This window comes from Physeter macrocephalus, chromosome 11 (genome assembly GCF_002837175.3).
Source record: "Physeter macrocephalus isolate SW-GA chromosome 11, ASM283717v5, whole genome shotgun sequence".
NCBI lineage: Eukaryota > Metazoa > Chordata > Mammalia > Artiodactyla > Physeteridae > Physeter > Physeter macrocephalus.
The window spans coordinates 42,828,081-42,849,592 of NC_041224.1; the positions used below are offsets into that span (position 1 = coordinate 42,828,081).

The following is a 21,512-nucleotide window of genomic DNA, read 5'->3' on the forward strand; positions in this document are numbered from 1 at the left end:
TGTTAGTTTCTGCTTTATAACAAAGTGAATCAGCTATACGTATACATATATCCCCATATCTCCTCTTGCATCTCCCTCCCTCCCACCCTCCCTATCCCACCCCTCTAGGTGGTCACAGAGCACTGAGCTGATCTCCCTGTGCTATGCGGCTGCTTCCCACTAGCTGTCTGTTTTACATTTGGTAGTGTATATATGTCCATGCCACGCTTCGTCCCAGCTTACCCTTGCCCCTCCCCATATCCTCAAGTCCATTGTTTAGTAAGTCTGTGCCTTTATTCCTGTCTTGCCCCTAGGTTCTTCGTGACCTTTTTTTTTTTTCTTAGATTCCATGTATATGTGTTAGCATACGGTATTTGTTTTTCTCTTTCTTGTTTTTCTCTTTCTGACTTACTTCACTCTGTATGACAGACTCTAGGTCCATCCACCTCACTACAAATAACTCAATTTCATTTAACGTTTAAAATGCAAGTAACCCTGAAAGAAGCTTGACTCCCCAGATAGGAGGAAGAGGGGGATGGCAAAAGCATCCCAGATCTAAGGCAGGCAAGAGTGTCACCCAGATGACAGGAGGGCCCAGAATGGGGAGGCTGAAGCCAGAGGCTTCTTAAAGGACACACTCTGGTTAAGGGATCTACCCCCTGCCTCTGCCTCTATTCAGCAAATCAAGGCTGTGCTAGGAGTTATTTTAGATTCATCAGGCATGGGAGTGGGGAGTGGAAACACAGTCTCCATAACACTAGGTCAGCCCCCAGTGGCTCTGAGACTTCGAGGTTTCTTGGAACACAGATGCAGCCTTGGTCATGGCTGTTCCATCCCCTGTGGAACTGATATGAGTTTCCTCTGTTTCTAGATATCCAGTCACAACTCGTTCCTTTTTATTTTTATCCCTTTATTTATAGTTGTATCATATGATATTTTTTATCCAGTAGTAAAAATCCAGCCGTGGATATTTTGGTTATACATTAGCTTGATGCTAACATATCAGTTATTGCCACCACCATCCTTCTAGTTATCTAAACTCTAAACCAGGAGTTAGTTGTCTTTAATTACTCTCACTCCCATACCCCTCACACCCATTCAGTAGCCGGGTCGTGTTCGTTCTCCCTGCAGGGTGTCTCAGATCTGCTGCCTCTTTTCTGTCCTCACTGGCAGTAAATACCCTACTTCTTTCCTTCTTGCCTGGACTATTACAGTGGTTTTTCCACTTGGTCTCCCTGCCTTTAGACTTTCTCCTTTCAATCCATCTCACACTGCTGCAAGAACAGTCTCTCTAAAGCTTAGCTATAATCATGTCACTTCTCTAACCAAAACCTTCTATTCCCTGTGTCAAGCCAGATTACACAGACACCTGTAATCCAGCCTCATCTCCCCTTCCTCCCATCCTGAGCTCCAGCCAGACTACACCATTCTCTGCCCCTGCTATACCCTCCCCCTCTTCCTTCTCCTCCTGTCTTAACACTGGGGCATCCCCTTCATCCTGAGTGTCTAAACTCCTCCAGGTGAAGCAAGTTGGACATTCTGAAGGCACACAGGCCGGAGTTCTGCTTCAAACTTCCTAGCGTGTGATCTTGGGGGTGATAATAGCCCCTGCCTCATGGGGTTGCTGTGGGGATGACCTGAGATCATCCATGTAAGTGCCTGGCACATAATAAGAGAACAGTCACAGTGGCTCTTGTTATTATCATCCCCGTCATCGTCCTTCAGTGGCTAACTCAGTTGCCACCTCCACGAGGCTTTCTTTCTGTCCCAGTCTGAGAGGATATTATGTGGGGTGTCTGCTCCCCACTCAGGCAGTTCCACAAGGTAGCCATCAGTTGAGTCTGTTCCAGGGACAGGTCAGACTTACTACTTAAATGGAAAACTGGCCTTATTTATTAAACCCAGAGTGATCGGTGCCTTAATGATAAAGAGATGCTTCAACATACTATACCAGATTGCTGTGTCAAACTTCATTTTTTATCTGTAATAGAATTGTCACTTTTTAAGTGATCTGAATTGTCACGTTCCCAATATGAGGGTCCCAGGGAAACCAAACTATGAATCAGAAGCTTCTCCCCCTCCTTCTGATGTGCTGATTGTAGAGCCACACCTTTTGTCTCTCCGCACCTGTCTCCTAGTGTTCTGTTCACACTGCCTGTCTTTAGTAGGCGTGTTAGATCATGACTAAGCTACAGCGTAGTCCAGGTCTCTCTAAGAGACCATCTGCAGTAAAGTCCTCTGAGCTGATTGTTAAAAATGTAGATTCCCGGGCACATTCTCACAGCTTCTGAACCAAAATCTGTGCAGTTTGGGCCCATGAACTTGCATTTTAGCAAGCTTACCCAAATAGTCTTTATGTGCACTAAACAGAGTTTTAAATCACTAACTTGGATTCTGTTCTGTGGGCCTGAGAGAAATGCTGTCTTTATGAGCGTTCTTAATTTTTAATTTTAGTGCTTCTGGGGATTCTCAGTATTGCCCAGGCCCAGGGCGCCACTAAAATTTTACATCTTCTGCCTGTGTTACAGAATTTGCTTCCGTGTTCTATCTTCTCACCTACACTGTATCGTCTGGCCACACCTAGCAGTCAGTGCAGAAACTTAATTATGTTCAATGTATGGTTATTAGACATTTGGCTTAAGTTTTATAGATTAATCAGGTTAACTTATAGGTTAAGCTTATTCAGAAACATATTTAAACCTGAAGCAAGTTATATTTAAAGGCTTAAAACTTAAAAATTTGTCCTGATCTTAACTGAAAACTCATATGGTATATTTGATTGCTCCACAGAGAATGCTAACGTATTACATTCTCGGCACGATTCTTTGGTTTTAGCTTAGAGCAATAGGATATACTCTACTTGTCATCTGCAATATATTTTATAGATCAGAATTCCTTACAAGTCAAATTTTTAAAACTTTGTGAATAGCTATCATATATACTATTTAAATTGAGACTCCAGATAAGTTTCTTTTTTAAAAATATTATTTATTTATTTATTTAATTTTTGGCTGCGTCGGGGTGTGTTAGTTGCGGCATGCGGGATCTTCGTTGCGGCACGCAGGCTTCAGAGCACATGGGCCCTGTAGTTTGCAGCACACAGTCTCTAGTTCTGGCTCCCGTGCACAGTAGCTGCGGCGCTCAGGCTTAGCTGCCCCACGGCATGTGGGATCTTAGTTCCCCGACCAGGGATCAAACCTGTGTCCCCTGCATTGGAAGGTGGATTCTTAACCACTGGACCACCAGGGAAGTCCCAAGTTTCTTTTTAAAATGACTGTTTGCAAGAAATATAAATAACAGTACACAGCATGGAACTTCCAGTTTGTTTCTCTAGACACGCATGGTGAGTGTGAAACAGTGATGTAGAGTTTTTTAGTTACCTCCCCTTCCCCTCACAATAAAGCATTTGGAAGAGAGTTTCGATCTATATACTTCTTTTCTTTGTGATTTGGTTAGAGGTTCTCAGACTTTGTAAATTGTTCTTCTTTCAGGACAGAGGCAGTAAAAAATTTTAAGATGGAGATAATTTTTTTAAAAAGTAGATAGGCACCAACTTTAGACTGAAATTAGCCATATCTATTTTAATTTTATTTTAAATGCTAATGTACACTGATTTGACCATCAGTGTACCGAAATTGCCTTGGAATTTTCAAAATTCTATTTTGAATCAGAAAGACTTACTAATTCATGAATAAATAAAGGTGAAAGCACCACATAAAAGTGTTTTTTTTTTTTTCTTTCCCACTAGGTTTCTGTGATGGTGAGAACGACGTACATGGGGAAGGTATGAATTGATTTCACCTACTGTGCTGAGTGGGATACTGACTTTAGTATTCATAACCTTCTTTCAACATCTGAACTAGTTAATACTCATGTTTTCAGGACTTCCCAAAATGCTGGCAACTGCTGATTGGTTTACTTTTCTGAGATGCTCTATAAAACTAAGGCTAGCCATGATCAAGGCCACGAGAAAGGAAATGTGTGGTTAGATTACAAGGCTCCTCATCATCTGAGTCCCACAGTCCCACAGTCACAAGGTTGTTCAGGGAAGCAAAAGTTGTAATCACATGAAAATATTAATAAATTGGTCACTTAAGCCATTAGCTGTTCCAATATCCTTCCTTCCTCAGCTGTCTTTCTCTGCCTGTTTAGAAAGTTTTGTGAGTCAGTAATTGACAGATATAAATAATGTGAGGAAAATACAAACTGATTGCAGAATGAAATTGCAAATCTTGCAGAAGATAATGAGTTTCATAAAGCTGATTAAAGTAATGTTGGAGGGCTTCCCTGGTGGCGCAGTAGTTGGGAATCCGCCTGCCAATGCAGGGGACACGGGTTCAAGCCCTGGTCCGGGAAGATCCCACATGCCGCGGAGCAACTAAGCCTGTGCGCCACAACTACTGAGCCTGCTCTCTAGAGCCCGTGAGCCACAACTACTGAGCCCACATGCCACAACTACTGAAGCCCGCGTGCCTAGAGCCCGTGCTGCGCAATGAGAGAGGCCACTGCAATGAGAAGCCCATGCACCACAACAAAGAGTAGCCCCTGCTCGCCGCAGCTAGAGAAAGCCCACGTGCAGCAACAAAGACCCAATGCAGCCAAAAATAAATAAATTAAATAAATTTTAAAAAAAAAGTAATGTTGGAGATCTACTAAATGACTCTCGAAGCCATTGACAAATGAGGGTCTGACACAGTTCATTTATTCATTCAGTACCAGGCACTGTTTTCTTTTCCCTAAAATTTTATAATCTGGAATCTAATTTTCATAATCTAGAAGTGAACAACTAAATTAGGTTTATGTATCGCAGCGGTCAGGACTCGTGGGGAATATGATAAATGAGGAGCATCTTGCGCCAGAGGCACAATTCTGTTTCATCATCTTATATACTCGTTTCTGGGCAAGCCATTTTAGGCCATGAGTAAAACCATGGAAAGTTGAAACAGCAATAAATATCTAATCCACTAGGACAGAGATAAAGAAATGGCTTCAAGGTTGTTTGCATCCCCCCAATGACTTCTCTGAAGAATTCCCAACCAATCTTGGCTATGAAGAGACTAAAAACAATAAACTACTCTAAGGAAACAATCCCCTTTATGGTGCTGGAATACACTCCAGCCATACTTCTTAAAAGTAGTAGCCTTGAGTCATGAAGCTACCTCACTCAGCCCTTGAAACTTTTCCTATCATCTAGCGGGACATTACAGAAAAATTTTTTTAATTCTTGAGTCATTGTATGGCTTTATAAAGGCTCTCAAACCTATTATTCCTGTCCTCCAGTTTGTTGAGAGAGGGCTGTAGGGCCAGTGTTTACCAGGTACTATTTTAAGCACTGCCCACCAGTGCATAAAATGAAGGCCCTGCCATAATGGAACTTTCATTTCTGAAGCAGTTTATGTTGACAGTTAGACAAGTTAACAAGGAAGCCAAGAAAAGGAAGAAAACAAGAAGGTTGACAAAATAAGCTTTTCCAAAGAGAGTGGTTTGACTATCAGGATTAAGACACACACCTGGGATCATTGATAAAGCCTGGAATATTTGAGCAGGAATGACTGCCGTTATGATGGTGCTGAGTAGGTCACCTGTAAAGAGCATTGCCTCATTCTCAGAATTTACTCTGAAATTTCAGTCTGTTTGAAGTGGCTTCTCTCGGGAGTCTGTCATCCTGTGTGGGGCTAAGACAGGGCAGTCATGACCGTCACCCTGGAGCTTACATGGTCGCCAGAACCTAACAGCATTCGTAGTTCTGAGGGTCACCCGTCTCTCTGATGAATCCCCTTCCTAACATCAGATCCCTTAATTCCTGAGGGTTGGCCCTTTGTCTTCTTGTCTCTTTCTGAGAACAAGAAGTTTTCCCTTTTTTATGTCTCAGCACTCCTGTTTTACCTGGCAGAATGTTAAAGCAGAAAGCCCTGGATTGGTCCCTTGATACAAAGCCAGGCTGTTTTACAGCCTTTAAGAGCCAGGAGAGGGCCCTTCAGCTGCCCAGCCTCAGTCCTCTGGGTTCTCAATTCCTCTTTATCCTGCACTCGCAGCCTATGGCCAGGTAGCTTTACTGCCACCATGTCTTCCAGGTAATATTCCTCTTCTCTCTTTGTTATCTTCCTCATTTCCTCTCTCCTGGATTTTTGTGGGTCTCTCCTCATCCCTTTTCTTCCATCTGCTCCTCGCCAAGTTTGCAGGGCCCTTCCTGATCTGGCCTCGACCTTCCTACCCTTCTCCTTTACTTTCCCTAAACTCCAGTTGAAAAGAGCAGCTCTGCTCAGTAGTCGTCCACCACTTCCTCTCTCTCTAGGCCTTTGTTCTTATTCCTCCCTCTCTGGGGATGTTCATTTCCTGTGTCCCTAAAGGGCTCGCCTCAGTGCCGAGCCCCAGAAGCCGGCGTGGGCTCTTCCTGGTCTACCCTTGAGCAGCACTGAGCCTTCGCTCTTGTGGGCCTCCCCTGGCTTCTCCTTCCAGACATGGGTATTCACATTTTGTCCTTTCCCCTGACTAGAGTATAAAGTCCTCAAGGGCTGAATCCATGTCTTACTCACATATGCCACCCCCATAGTAACGCTCAAAACACCTTCCCTAGTAGACAGTCAATAAGTATGTGTTAAATCAATCATTTTTACAAAGATAATTGGTTTGGCCAAAGGTGGGATGGCTTCCTTCTAACACAGTGAATGTGCTTCTTCTCCCCTTTAGTTGTGTCTTTCCCCAGCCCATTGAAGGAAGAGAATCTGCTAAACGTTCCCAAGCCACTGCCAAAACAGCTGTGGGAGACCAAGGAGGTGGGTGGACAGCTATGTTTGTTGTCACTGAATATTTGTACTTCAGAGGTCATCGTCAAATTCTGCTGAGGAGAAAACAAGAGGAATTGGGAAAAAAGGCAGAGCGGATGTCTGGCGACAGAGATAGGAAGAATGTACTAGGGAATGATGGTTCAAATAAAAATTATCATTGTTGTGTTGATGAATTAGTACAGTGATCTCTTGTCTTCCTAATTTTCTGAACTTACTAATTCAGAAAAACCTGTCTGGTCCCTCACATCTCATTTGTATTACAAGAAGCACTGAACCCTGGTTACAAGTCACAGGCAGATTTTTCTAGCCTGTTGTTTTGTAGCCAACACCGCCTGCCAGTCACCAGCTTCTGTCCAGAATTGCTGGTTTACCTGATATTACTTGCTTTAATCAAGGCCATTTGACCAGAGTCCTCCAGAAGTCAGAAAGGAAGTCCTCTGTTAAATGGTTTCTAAGAGCCTTCAAGTACTTGTCCCTGTCTCCACCATGGCTCTCTCTGTAAACTCACCTGCTGTGGAAGAGAGGGAGGTCCCAGTGGTACCTGAGTTGGCCTTTCTTCCCGTAGAGAAGCTGTTGCCTTTAAAAGAAAACAGTGTGTCTGCCCTGGCCCTGTGATGTGCTGTTGCAGTTGCTTGTATTGTCTCGTGCTTGACCATCGCCACCTGTTCAGGCTTCCTTTAGTCAGTTCCAGTTTCTTCTGCCAAGTCTACCAAAGTCGTCATTAGCATTAGGGTGGGCTTGAATGGTCTTTTGTAAAAGCAAGATGTTTTGATGTTTAGTCTTCTGGGGAAAAAAATAGATTTAAAATTCACATACTTAAACATAGGAGAAGCAGCCCACTGTCTTTGGCTATGGAGGCCCAGGTGGTTTTGGAGGCTTTTATCAGAGGACAACTGTATCTTCCCCACAAAGGGGGCAGTGGCATCCACTCTTCCCCAAGTACCAGGGAAGAGATGCTCTCTCTGGGAAGAGATGTTCATCTCCTCTTTTAGTTCTTTTTTTGCCACAACACACGGCTTGCAGGATCTTAGTTCCCTGACCAGGGATATGGCACCTGTTGCCAGGCATCCTGGGTACAGGGATACAGCAATAAACAAAATGAAAATCCCCCCCATCCTGGAATTTAGATTCTAGTTGAAATATTTTTTTTCTTCTGACATTAATTTCCTCTTTCTTCACCCTGTTTTATTTTTCTCTTTTCTTCTTTTCCTCTCAGGCCAACTGGAAAATGAATGTTTATTTAAAAGCTCTGTATGAAAAATATTGGCCTTTTATAAGAAGATAATATTCATCTAGAAGATAAATTAAGAAAGCATCAAATTAAGAAAATTTGTTAATATTATGCCTCCGTTATGCCTGGGAAAGTCCAGTCAAAGCGTAAATGGCTGCTTTGTGGGGATGCTGTTTATATGTGCTGACTCTCATTTGCACTGACTAGAGTCCCAGGATACCTGCAAAGACACTTTTTAAAAACTTGAATTTGGCTTGACAATGAGTAACGCAGCTTTCTGTGTCTCTCCCTAGATCCAGTCCCTGTCAGGGCGCCCTCGATCCTGTGATATCATAGGTGGCAGGTAAGTAATGTCCTTTCAGTTCTTGGCTCGGAGGGTGTCCTAAAGGTTTTCCCAAAAGGAAAGTCTTACTGCTTCATCAGAGACCTCTTGAGAAATTTCACTTGTTATACATAAGTTGAAAGTCAACTGAATTTTCACAAAAACAACAGCTCCCTTTTGGTACTCATATTTCATTTAAAGTAATTATATTACATAATTGCAATAACAAATAAAACCGCCATAAATATATTAGAGAATAACACAGCTGACTCTCAGTAAACACACAACTCCACGGGTAGAAGCAGAAGCATGCCCGCACTGAGAGGGGCCCACCAGCCTCGCACCTTTGGCAGCTGTGGGCTCCTGGCAACTTGCTGACACAGAAGTTAACTAAGAGAGTTTGTACAAATGTACTGAATGCCACAGAACCGTACACTTAAAAGGGATAAATTTTGTTATGTATGTTTTACCACAATTTTTTTTAATTAATGGAAGATGCATAAATAGGAAAATTTGCAATATAAAAAGAATCTCTATGGAACAATTAATTAACGTATTTAGGAGTATACAACTTTACTCCCTGAAAGATTTGAGACAGCTTTCAAAAATATGTGTTGTACTAAAAGATTAAGACGTTCTTGAGGAAATTGGAACCAAGGAAGAACACGGAGACGACAGTTAAGGAAACCCACACGTTGACTGACACCGTGAAGACGTGAAGACAGAGCCCATCAGTGCCGTCACTTGAGTGACATAGACTCTGGGCGACTCTCGCGCGGGTCTTCGCAGAGAAGACCGAGCCCTTGGGACACACGGCGGTGTACGGAGAGCACCGGGGGAGCCACCTGGGGCTGTTGACCACAGCATCCCTCAGGGCTGCCCCACGGGCTGGGAACCAAAACCCGCTCAGAAGCGGCAGCTCTTTCCGGGGCCAAGATCATGTGGTTTGAAATCAGGACCCTTGCCTGATCTAGCTGAGTGCAAGCACGCATTTCAGAGGGTCTGCAGAGGAACTAAATCTACATCAGGCCGTCCTATTTATCATTCCCCCCAGTAAAGCCTTCTCTGGGTATCTAACTGCAGTGAGTTCGGGGCACTCCATACTCAGTAGCTGGAGTGCAGGCATTCTTTTTGGCTAGTTAAATATAAACACATGTAATTAACAGCCCACTGAGCCGAGATGATCGGAAATTCAAAAAGCCAGCCAGGACACATGCCTGGAGAGAATACCAGCACCCCTAGAGGTGTAGGATGTCCCCACAGATAGGGCTGAGATTCTTCTCAAGAGCTCATTTTGGCTCAGTCCTCAGACAAATGAGTGATGGAGGCCCCCCGAAGGCCTACATTTCAGAAGGGGGCTATGGTACTTTAAACCCCTTGTCCCCACCCCCAAGAATCTTGAAGGAGCTGTTTTTTAGATAAGGAAAGTTGCTTTCTTGTTCTTGTTAGAGATGGAATTCTATTCAGTGACTCCTATTCATTCAGGTAATGATTGACCCCCTAATTCTAGGCACTGGGGTAGAGCAGTAAACAAAACAGATCAAGTCTCTGCTTTCAAGGAGCTAATGCTCTAGTGGAGCGAAATAGGCAAAAACAATTAAGCAAATAAATATATGTCATGTGTTGGTAAATGCAGTGAAGAAAAATCACAGTAAGGAGAGAGGCAATGATGGGTGTCTGGGAGAGCCTTTCTGATAAGATGATATGTCACCAGAACCTGGATGAAGGGGAGGGAAGGAGAGAGGGAACAGCAGGACCCTGGGGCGGGAGCGTGCCTGCAGAACACGGAGGCTGGTGTAGCCTGACTCAGAGTAAGGTCAGAATCATCAGAGGGTTTTGAACCAGGGAGAACATAATCTGCCTTACATCAGATCCAAGAGATGACTCCAGCAGGTCACAACTATATTTGGAAAGTTACAACTTGTATTCCTCTCAATTGCAGAGAAATTGCTTTGAATGTCACTGACGACCTGGGTCGTGTTTGTCACAGTTACCTTCTCCGTCCTTGCTCTGTGCCACCAGACGCTGTTCAGCCTTCCCCCGCCTCCTTCTGCCTTCATGCCGACCTAAGCACCCATGGAGCTTTCTTCTCTCAGTCAGAGAGCCCATCTGCCCTCATAGCAAGCAGCTCTGGGTTCTCAGGTTTATTTCCTAGTCCTTGGCCTTAACACTGTAACCAGCCATCCGAGAGACAAAGTATCACATTCAGTTTTTCTACAACCAAAATCATCCTTCTTCCTCATCCATCAAATCAGACACCTTTCCTACTTCCCCGTTTCTTTTCAAGCCTCCACAGTTATCCCAGTCCTACTTTTACTAAGAAAAGAGAGACCATCAGGAATGAATGCTCAGCTTCCCTCCCGCCCCTACTTCCCCCCTTACCATCCTTTTTTGTTTCTAGTCTTAGGGACACAGGTGTCCCTCTGTTCAAGACTGATAGCCTCACCCATGTCCTTGACCCTTCCTGAGGCCTCTCTCTCCTGCTTATCCTTCCCTCTTCTATGTTTTCAGCCTTTCCCTCTCTACAAGGTTTTCTCTCTGCGTTTAAATATACTTGAGGATTCTGCACTAAAAAGTCCTTCCATGACCCTGCATTCCCTTTTAGTTACTTCCTTCTCATTTCCAGAATTCTCAGCCACACTTTCTGAAAGAGTATTTACTCTCGAGGCCCCCTCACTGCTTGTCTATTCCTCAACCCACTGTGGCCAGGCTTCCACCCACACTGTTCTGATGGAGCTGTCCTCAGGAGACATCCCATGACAGGTCCTCCCGTATCACAGAAACTCAGTGTCTAAAACAGAATTCATTGTCTGACCCCACCACTTACTCTTATCCCCAGTCTACTGGTGTGCCTCCATGTTCCCTGTCCTGGTAGGGGTGGTTCCACCGGTCCCCATGGCAGAAAATCGGGAGTCATTCTTGAGTACTTCCTTAAATATCTCCAGAACCCTCCCCTGTCTCTCCACCTCCATGCTCTCATTATGTCTTGTCTGACTTTTCAGCAGCAGCATAACTCACCTCTCTGCCTCCAGGCCCTGCTCCTCACACTCTGTCCTCCCTCCCCCAAGTCTGTCCTAAGAATGATTATGTCTTTTCCCTGCTCTCAACCTTCCACTGGCTTCTTGTCATCAACGCGTCAGTTTAAGCCTCATGTGCTTTCTGCCTCCTCCTCCAGGCCCATCTCCCATCATATCCACTCCTCCTAAACTTGACCTTCCTGTGGCAGCTAAGTTCCTAGGGCACACAATATAGTCACGTGCCTCTCTGCTTTGCCTGTTCTGGGAACTCTACCTGAAATGATTTTCCTGTTTAGAGCATCTGAATTCTTGAGCCTTCCAACTCAGTTCAGATGTCCTCCAGGAAGCCCCCTCCAGCCTGCTGGTCATTCCCTCCATACCTTATACCATCAGGTTCTGTCACTGTGCAGTAAGTCCCCTACACACGAACCTTCAAGTTGCAAACTCTCAAAGATGTGAACGTGCGTTCACACGTCCAATCACATAAGTTAGTTCACGTATCTGGTGTACATGGTCACATGCGTGCATCCTCTACAAGTGGTTGTGCTTTTGTGTTCTTTACAGTACTGTATAGAGTACAGTACTACAGTGTCTTTATTTCAAGCCCAGCATGTCCGGAAGCAAGCGTAAAAGCAGTGGTATATAGCCAGTTGTGGTAGTTGGGTATCTAGGCTAACTTTGTTGGACTTACAAACAAATTGGACTTATGAACACGCTCTCAGGACGGAACTCGTTCGTATGTAGGGGACTTATTGCACTACTGAATGGTATTATGTTGCAAGTTGTTTTCTTTATGGCTCTTTCTCTCTGCTCTGTCCGGGTCTCTTGAGGCCCTAATGCCAGTGGCTGGCACCCAGGAGGTGCTCTGCTGGTGTGTGCTGTATTGAGTCCGGTGTCCTCAATCGAATTCATAATCTCTCCCCGCCGCCGCATTTCTGGCTAACGGCACTTCCTCCAACCATTCTCCTCCTCTTCAGCCTCTCTGTTCTCTTCCCAGATCAGACCTGAACCACACAGGTGCTTCTGACTGGTTCCCCGCACCTCTCTTTCTGCCCCCTTAAGCCATCCTCCACGCTGCAACCACAGTGGCATTTCTAAAATGTGATTCTGATGCTCCAGCTTAATCCTGGGCTCCCTGTCTCCTGCCGTCCCGGACCCAGACTCTTCAGAGCATCATGTCAACGTGCCCTTGTTTTCTCCCTTACCTGCCTCCCCCACCTCACCTCCTGTCCCCCACTCTGCCCCGATGCCTTGGCCATGCTGCGCTGCTTGCAGTTCCATGGGCACAGGGTCGTGTGCTTGGTCAAGGCTTCCCTTCCCCACCCATCCTCACAACCCCAACTCCTGCTTCTGCGTTCCCAGCGTCACTTGTATCAGACCTGGCCCAGCGAGCTTCCTGCCGTACTGCAATTGCTTGCCTTACCGGTCTGTCTCCGGCCTGCCCGTGAGCTCTAAAAGCAGTGCCCCCTCAGCCTGGGGCCCCACGGCCCCGCCCTGGGCCTACACTTCAGAGGTCTCTGCTCCCGTGGAGTAAGGAGTCCAAGGAGCCACAGGGGATGCGGAGCTTGGCCAGAGCTGGCCCCTAGGCTGGGATATCCATAAGCGTGCCCTGCAGCGCAGAACAGGGCTGGGGGGAGAGACGGTGGCGTGGACTGAGGGTCGGGGCTGCCTCTCTGCACGTTCTAGTGTGGAGCTCCAAGGAGTCGGAGACTGCTAAACTTGAATCTGGCCTTCCAGGCTATTACAAAGGTACAATTTGTCAAGACAGAAACACAGAACATAATTCACTTAAAGATTTATTGATTTGATTTATAACTTTAAAAAATTTAAACTAGACGGTGTACTAGGCCTCCATTTGTACTCTTGCTCCAGGCCTGCACACACCCTGCGCATTCATCGTCCCACCTCCAGCACTTAGCCCAGTGCCTGGGCACAGAGCGACCACCCAACAGATTCTGACAAAGGAATGGTCACATCTTTTTCTCACTTTAAAGTTTATGAAAACTGTAATTGAAAAAATATATCTTGGAAGGCATCTGGTTGATACAGAGATACTTTTTTTTGGTAGGAAAGATAATTTAGCAATGTAGCAAAAGGAACTGAATAAATACAAAGCAGTGCCTCACATTTTATATAGTGCTTTATAATTTTCAAAGTACTTTTGCATCAATAATCTACTCTTACCTCAGAAAATATTCCTGTAACGTGAGCATCCTTAGTCCAACATACCAGGTAAGCAAATCTCACTTCAGAGAGGTTGAGCCAAGGATGCAAGTTTTCAGAACAAGGAAGAGGCAGAGTCTACACGAGGACTTAGATCTTTGGTACCAACTGCTTTTACTGAACAAGGAAAAGTATCATACATGTCCTATTCCCCAGAGCAGCAGAATGCATTTTAGAAAGTAATACTTATCTTTCTTTTTTCAGCACTTTTCCACACAGTGCTCAAAACATGGGCCTCTCACCCTTTCTGGGAACCCTGAACACTGGGGGGTCATTGCCAGATCTAACCAACCTCCACTACTCAGCGCCCCTGCCCGCCTCCCTGGACACCAGTGACCACCTCTTTGGTAGTATGAGTGTGGGGAACAGTGTGGGCAACCTTCCCGCTGCCATGACTCACCTGGGCATAAGAAGCTCTTCTGGTAAGTATTCCCCACTCTATAAGGACCTTGTCTGTGTCCCCTGGTGGCTTAACCATAGGTGGTACCTGGCCAGGTGGCATGTTAGTAAATCATAGAGTGAGAATGACTGCATCTGAGTTAGAGATAATAACTCACTAGCTCTTGTAGCTCTCAACCCTGCTGACATTTCACTTTGGTGGTTCTATTTCTGCTGGATTTGATGAGCTCTGGAGAGCTCTGTGAAACCTCATTCTTTATTGTCTTCACCAGCCTGTGTGTCCCAGGGACTTGGAGAATAAGATTTGAGAGTCAAGGAATAAGTGTCCATTCTATTCTGTGTTAGCTGAACAGTGTTTGTAGCTCTTATCAACATATGATGATCTTTAATCATTGCAAATATCTCTCTATATCCCTCCAACTTCCCATTGGATTTCAAAAGAGAATATCTTGAATTTTAGAAAATTTACAATGGATACAAGGAAAATGTTTATACTTAATAGATATGTATATTAAATAGAAATCTACCACAGTTCAAAATTTTTGGTTCAGATTTTCAGAAGTGCTTAAAGATGTAGCATCTAGCTGTACTAAAAAACTACCCATAATGTGACTTGGCTGTTACTGTATGAGTTTGAGTGCCAGCAGCTCAGACCACATGTTGAAACATGACTACTTTTGTTTGAACCCTGACGGACACTCTTGTCAATGTCTAGGACAGGTATTACAGCCCCTGGCCGTAAGGGGTCTAGGAATGATGGTGTAGACCATTTCCTTTAGAAAGGATCCTCAGTGATGGTCTGTCAGTGTGGTCACCTGGAAGGTTCTCTGATGATTACAGCAAGGCTGCCATTGTGCTACATAATTTTAGGTTTGAAGAATTGATTTCAGAGACCATCTTTTTTTGTTGTTTTTTTGGCTGCGTTTGGGTCTTCATTGCCGCACGTGGGTTTTCCTCTAGTTGTGGTGAGCGGGGGCTACTCTTCTCTGCGTTGTGTGGGCTTCTCATTGCGGTGGCTTCTCTTGTGGAGCACGGGCTGTAGGCGCACAGGCTTCAGTAGTTGTGGCTCACGGGCTCTAGAGCACAGGCTCAGTAGTTGTGGCACACGGGCTTAGCTGCTCCGTGACATGTGGGATCTTCCCGGCCAGGGCTCGAACCCGTGTCCCCTGCAATGGCAGGTGTATTCTTAACCACTGCGCCACCAGGGAAGCCCCAGAGACCATCTTTATTTTGGGGTCTTTGGGGTCATTTTATTATATTGCTGCTTATTTGACATTGGTGAAGTCTCTGAACAAGGACATCCAAGGTCACATGAGTAAAGCAGCATTGGCATTTAGCTCCCTTGGGTTTTGGGGAAGCTGGCATTCTCCAATACAGCCTTTGACGCTGCTTCAGCTGAAAATCCTGTGTTTAATTGCTGGCTCTTGTTTTCCTCAAACAAGCATGATTTTGTCCAGAATATGTCAGAACCAGTGCTTAAGTTTTTATAGTTTCTGTGCGCTCCTTAAAAATTCATGGTATGCAAGGTTGCACATACATTTTTTAAGATGTGTGTGCTTTCTTTCTGAATGGGTGGGTTTTTAAAAAGTCTAAATGCATATCTTTAGCTCTAATTTTAATTCTTATCTGAGCCAGCTGCATCTCTGACCTTTCCATGGAGAGTTGAGCAGCCGAAGAGACATCGTTCCTACCTTTTAAAAATCACTTGCCAGCTAACAATGCTTTATTTTGTCATTTCTTCACTTCCGTAATTTTAGTCTAATACTTACCTTTTTATCGACATGAAACAACACAGAGTGCTGCTCACCCCAGCTGCTGGTACAGGAATAGTGGGCCGAGCTCTGAAAAATGGAGTCCCCGCTGAGATGCACAGCAGCAGCAGCAGCATTCATTTATGGACTGAAGCCACTCTGTCAGGCCCCAGGCCAGGTGCCAAAGAGTCAGCAGGGCATAGGACAGGGTCCCTGGCCTCCTGGAGCTTGTGCCCTTGCAGCATGTGTCATGGAAATGCCTTTGCCAAACTCTCTTTCTCTTGCTAAAATTCACACCCCCTCCCCTTCAAATAAAACAAAGCACCGACAAAAGCTTCCTCTTCCCTGAATCGGAGTAGACCGTGATGAACAACTTCTCAGGAGCCAGAAAAACAGAGAAAGGAGCCCTGGGGCAGGAGACATGGGAGAGTGTCCCTTAGCTGCTGTGCTCAGGGTGTTTAAAGGGCCGGGCCCAGTGAGGCAGCTCCCCGAGAGCCACGAGTCTCAGTGAAGGCAGCTGAGGGTCCTGGCTGTGCGCCTGGGACAGAGGCTTCCAGGGGCCCTGCGCGGAATTGGTTGTGCAGCCCTGGGGTCTGTTCCTTGGGTGGGAACAGAGTACACTGAACATTCGCCTCTGCTGCCCCCGCCCCGCTTACCTAGTCCTGCTCTCCCAGTGTGGTTTACACAGTCTCCTTGAGAAAAAGCCATTCTCATCTTGATGGCATCGTCCCTCTCGGGTGAGTGTACCTTTTCTTTGCCGTTGGTACCATTTTCAGTAGGAGAGTTGCCTAGAGCTCCTTCTCATACAGAATCATCATCAAATACAGGTAGTAGGAAGTCGAGTTTTCTTTAATCTTTGGAAAACAGAAGATTTGGTCTGAAATTATGACAAGTAACTTGTGAATGTGTTGTCTTCTAGGTCTGCAGAGTTCTCGAAGCAACCCCTCCATCCAGGCCACGCTCAATAAGACAGCGCTTTCCTCTTCCCTAAACAGCCGCCCACAGGCATCTGCTCCCAACGCCTCTGCGCTTCACTCTTCGCTCCGTCTCTTCTCCCTTAGCAACCCATCTCTTTCCACCACAAACCTGAGCGGCCCCTCTCGGCGTAGGCAGCCTCCCGTCAGCCCTCTCACGCTTTCTCCTGGCCCCGAAGCACATCAGAGTTTCAGCAGACAGCTCTCTTCAACCAGCCCACTGAAGCCGTATCCTGCCTCGCAGGTAAAAGCAAACAAACAGCGAAACAGACTGAAGCAGTTAGGAATTGGATTAGGTCCTCACACCGAGCGCTGTCTGGTGAGGTCTGAAATGCAGTCAGTTCTCACTTCTGTGTGAAATCAAATGATTCAGAATGCACTAATGATTTTCCAACAGCAGGTTTGTTGTGTTGATTGCTCTAAGCAAACGCTGAACAGTTTGCAGTACTCTGGTGAAGTTGGAGCTGGAGGAAAGGGTCGGGTGTAGAGGGTGCAATCCAGGCATGTCTGAAATAGCTAAGGGAAGCCAGGTTGGGATTTTAAATTTGGTATGGAAAATCAATAGTTGACTCTATGAGCACTTTGAGCCACAGAGGAAAGCCAAGGAAGACATTTAAATACCTTCCTGAAGCTTTGATATTGGATTAGACCTCTTCCCTAATTACAACAACAGATTTCATCAACAATACTTCTGTTGTTGATGAAATACTAGGTACAATAGGATCATATCTCTGTAAAAGGACCCAAATAAATCTGTTTAGAAAGAGGCACATTTTGAAGTCACAAGCCTGTTACAGAAATTTAGGGTGGGAAGGTCATATTTTGACTTGTTGACTTTGTTTCTATTCTAAGTTCTTAGGGTGGCTCTTACTACCATCATGAATGAATATGTTTTTAACCTGTTGGTCACTCCCTAGATACATTATAACATCACTTACCACTTCACTATAAATGAGTAATGATTTAGCAAGAAAGTGTTGACAGAGCCCAGCAGGAGTTAGCAGGTCCAGTTATTAGTCACTCTTTACCAGTTAGTAGCTACGGGATCTTTATTATATGAGTAATCCCTTTCGGGAGAGGGTAAGAAGGTATTTCATAATTGTTTTTTGGTTATTTTCATGTTATGGTTATTTTCATGTTACTGGATTGCCTTTTATTCTATTTTGCACGATTATTTTATAGGATATAAAAATATTACTCCTGTTTTCAGTTATATTTTAAGGAGAGATAAAAAGCATCCTTTTAAAGATATTATCATTTTTTGTTTGCTTAATATTTTAAAATATTTTTTAAAAAAATCAGTGTTATTCGTGCACATAATTTAAAAAGTCAAATACTTCTAAAGGGCTTGTTGTGAAATTACAGTTGTCTTCCCCTCCCTCCCCGGCTAGCCATATTTCTCACTGCCTGGAGATGGCTACTTTTGACCATTTTAGCTACTCTCTTTGGTATATCAGCATTATTTCATGCTTATTGTTCTAGATTTTTTAGTGTTAGGTACTATCTAATGACATCCTACCATGGAAGATTAGGGGTTAGTTCTCTTTCAACTCCCCCAATCCCCTCACTCCCCACCCCCCACACATATTTCCTACTCACCCTCCTCATCTTCACAATGTGGTTTATTATAGTTTTGATTAGAGCAATACTCAGTGTTTAGTGTTTTCATGGTTATAATAATGCAATCAGAGTTGAACCATAGTTTACTTTGAAATAACAAAATGAACATCTTTTTCTCCTGGGAGTTAATAAATGTCTTACTTTTTTCTCTGTATGTATTACTTATTCAATCCCAAACTCTCAGAGTTGGGTAGATCTCCTCTCAATACAGTTAAAAATGAATCCTCTAGTAGTTTTACAAGAAAGAGTACATGTGACCTGGCGTGACTTCACCGTGTCTTCATTCTGCCCACCATTTAACTAATAATTGGCTAAGCATAGAATTCAAATTTGAAATAATTTTCTCTTGAAATTTTGAAGGTATTAATCCATTGCTTTTTAGTTTCTAGAGTTGCTATTGAGAATTCCAATGCCATTCTGATTCTTAATACTTTGAATTAAATCTCCTTTTTTTTCCCCTCGGGAGGCTTGTGGGATCTTCTTTTTGTCCCTAGTGTTCTGAAACTTGAAGATAATGTGGCTTGATATGAGTCTGGCTCTTTGGTGGGTTTCTTCAATCTGGAGACTCATTGCCTTCATTTCTGGGAAATTTTCCTTAATTATTTCTTCAACGATTTCTTCTCTTCAGTTTTCTCTGTTTTCTCTTGAATGTATGAATGTTGGATGTCCTGTACTTTTCCTCTAATGTCTTATTTTTTCTCTCCTCTTTTCTCTCTTTTTTTTTCTCTTCTTTCTGGAAGAGTTTATCACCATTATTTTCCACCCTTATGTTGAGGTTTTCATGTCTGCTCTCATGCTTTTAAATTGCCAAGAATTTTTTTGTTCCTCTTCTCCGAACGTTCCTTTTTTATAGCGTCATACTTATTCCATGGACGCCATATCAGCTTTGATCTCTTTGAGGATTTTAGTGGTAATTTTTATTCCAGTTTCTTTTATTTTTATTTTTTGTAATACGAATTTTACAAATTGCATAGGAGTAGAGAACATAATATAATGAATCCTCTGTACCCATCATCTAACCTCAACAGTCATCAGCATTTTTATAATCTTGTTTTATCCATGTCCTTACTTTTTTTTTCATATGTATATATTTTTTGGCTGTGCCGCGCGGCACGTGGAGTCTAAGTTCCCCGACCAGGGATCGAACCCACGCCCCTTGCATTGGAAGTGCGGAGTCTTAACCACTGGACCACCAGGGAAGTCCTCCATATCCCTACTTTAAAAAAATGTATATAGAGGTACATATTACAAATAGTTTAATATGTATTTCTAACAGATAAGGATTTTTTAATAGCTCTAAATATTATAATGATAATGTTGTTTTTCATGACTACTTCCTACACAGACTTCTCCAAGTTTCTTTTCTCAGTTTGTCTGCTTGGGTCTCTGACTTTCATTCACATGCTTTCCTCATGGTCCGGTGATCCTTGGCACCCTGCTTGTGTTTATGAACAGGACACATACACAAAAACTGATTGGAAGCTCTGTGTACGTGCGTGGGCTTGTTGAGTATGGTCTTCATGGTAGAACAATCTAGCTCAGCCATTTCCTTGGGGAACCTCTGGTGTCATAAGTTGGATTTTCTCCCAGCCTGGTCAGATCCCCAAAGGATGCTATCCCGATCTTGCTCCTGGCATGTGTCTGGATCCCAGCACTCTGAGAGCTGAGTTGGGAAAGAGAGGTGGAGGACTCAAGATGCGATAGTAGGCTTTCTCATAAGCCCTGTGTTTTCAGGAGTGCCTCGCCTTCTAGGGTCTGGTGCACCCCATCCAGAGACGCTGAGCTGTTCTCTCTCCAGAGCACAGCCCTCAGTCTCCCGCCACACAAGGGCTCTGGAGTCTAACTGCTGCCCACGAGCTCCTCCAGGTTTAGCTCCATCTTCACCCGCTGCTGCCTGCTGCCCCACTTCCAGACCCCTTTAGGAATTCTGTGATGTAAACCAGAGTGTCTCTTGATTTTCCCCGCTGCCAGCTTAGCATTTGGCTTTCTCCGCTCTGCTCAGCCAGCTACTGCTTGTCCATCTGCTGTTCATTTTCCAAATTGTGTTGCCGTTTTCTTCTTTCTCATTATCTTTGTCCTTGTGTTGTTACTTATCCTTTCATGTTGTTTATGTTTTAGTGTTGTTTATTCATGTTTATGGTTGTTTAATGTTGTTTTAGGGGGTTTAGGAGAGTTTTGGGAGACAGCAGAGCTAAATGCTTTTTTCAGTCTTCTTTTTTTTTTTTTTTTTTTGGCAGTACGCGGGCCTCTCACTGTTGTGGCCTCTTCCGTTGCGGAGCACAGGCTCCGGACCCGCAGGCTTTCTTTTTTTTTTTTTTTTTTTTTGGCAGTACGCGGGCCTCTCACTGTTGTGGCCTCTTCCGTTGCGGAGCACAGGCTCCGGACCCGCAGGCTCAGTGGCCATGGCTCACGGGTGTAGCCGCTCCGCGGCATGTGGGATCTTCCCGGACTGGGGCACGAACCCGCGTCCCCTGCATCGGCAGGCGGACTCTCAACCACTGCGCCACCAGGGAAGCCCCAGTCTTCCATTCTTAACCAGAAGTTTTGGCTGTGAAAAAACAAACATTATTTTCACTGAGAAAACTGAGATGAAACTGGTTAAATTGGCTGCGTTTTGTTTTGTTTGTTTTTTAAGACAATAGAAATTGTCATTGAATGGAAAAGGTTTTGTGGGGAAGTGAGATTTGAGATATACTTTGAAGGATACAGAACTGGGCTTCTCAGAGCATAGTATAGACTATCAGGGTGAGGAAAATCTCAGGGTTTTTCCTCACTTTGACATTTCCTAATCATAAAGGACTTACTACTAGAAACTCAGAAGCTAAGTAGTTGGTGGCTTTGTTTTTCAGACACCCCAGCACCTCCCCCAGCCTCTGCTGCAACAGCCCCACGCCCAGGAACCCGCTGCTCAGCAGCCCCAGGCAGCCCCATCGCTGCCCCAGTCAGACTTCCAGCTCCTCCCAGCCCAGGTGAGTCCCACCGGGAACACCAGGAGGAGGAAACGCTTAGGTCGCCCCGAGTTCCAAGCTAAATGGTCCCCTCCTTCTTTCCTGAAGGGCTCATCTTTGACCAACTTCTTCCCAGATGTGAGCTTTGACCAGCAGTCCATGAGGCCAGGCCCAGCCTTTACTCAGCAGGTGAGTGGTCGCCGGGGCCTGCCTCTTCCTTAGAGCAGGAACTGCCACAGTCAGGCCTCTTCCGTGCGTGG

The 21,512-nt window shown here is 44.7% G+C and overlaps 1 protein-coding gene across 1 annotated transcript in view; it reads left to right on the plus strand.

Annotated features, from left to right (window-relative positions):
- Nucleotides 1-21,512, plus strand: part of CRTC3 (CREB regulated transcription coactivator 3) — a 116,543-nt gene that overhangs the window by 83,948 nt on the left and 11,083 nt on the right. Inside the window, exons 7-14 of the mRNA XM_055088458.1 lie at nt 3,728-3,763; nt 6,670-6,755; nt 8,292-8,341; nt 13,765-13,982; nt 16,630-17,003; nt 19,158-19,214; nt 21,154-21,273; nt 21,361-21,441. Coding sequence (XP_054944433.1) covers nt 3,728-3,763; nt 6,670-6,755; nt 8,292-8,341; nt 13,765-13,982; nt 16,630-17,003; nt 19,158-19,214; nt 21,154-21,273; nt 21,361-21,441 — 1,022 coding nt within the window. The remainder of the gene's footprint in view (nt 1-3,727; nt 3,764-6,669; nt 6,756-8,291; nt 8,342-13,764; nt 13,983-16,629; nt 17,004-19,157; nt 19,215-21,153; nt 21,274-21,360; nt 21,442-21,512) is intronic.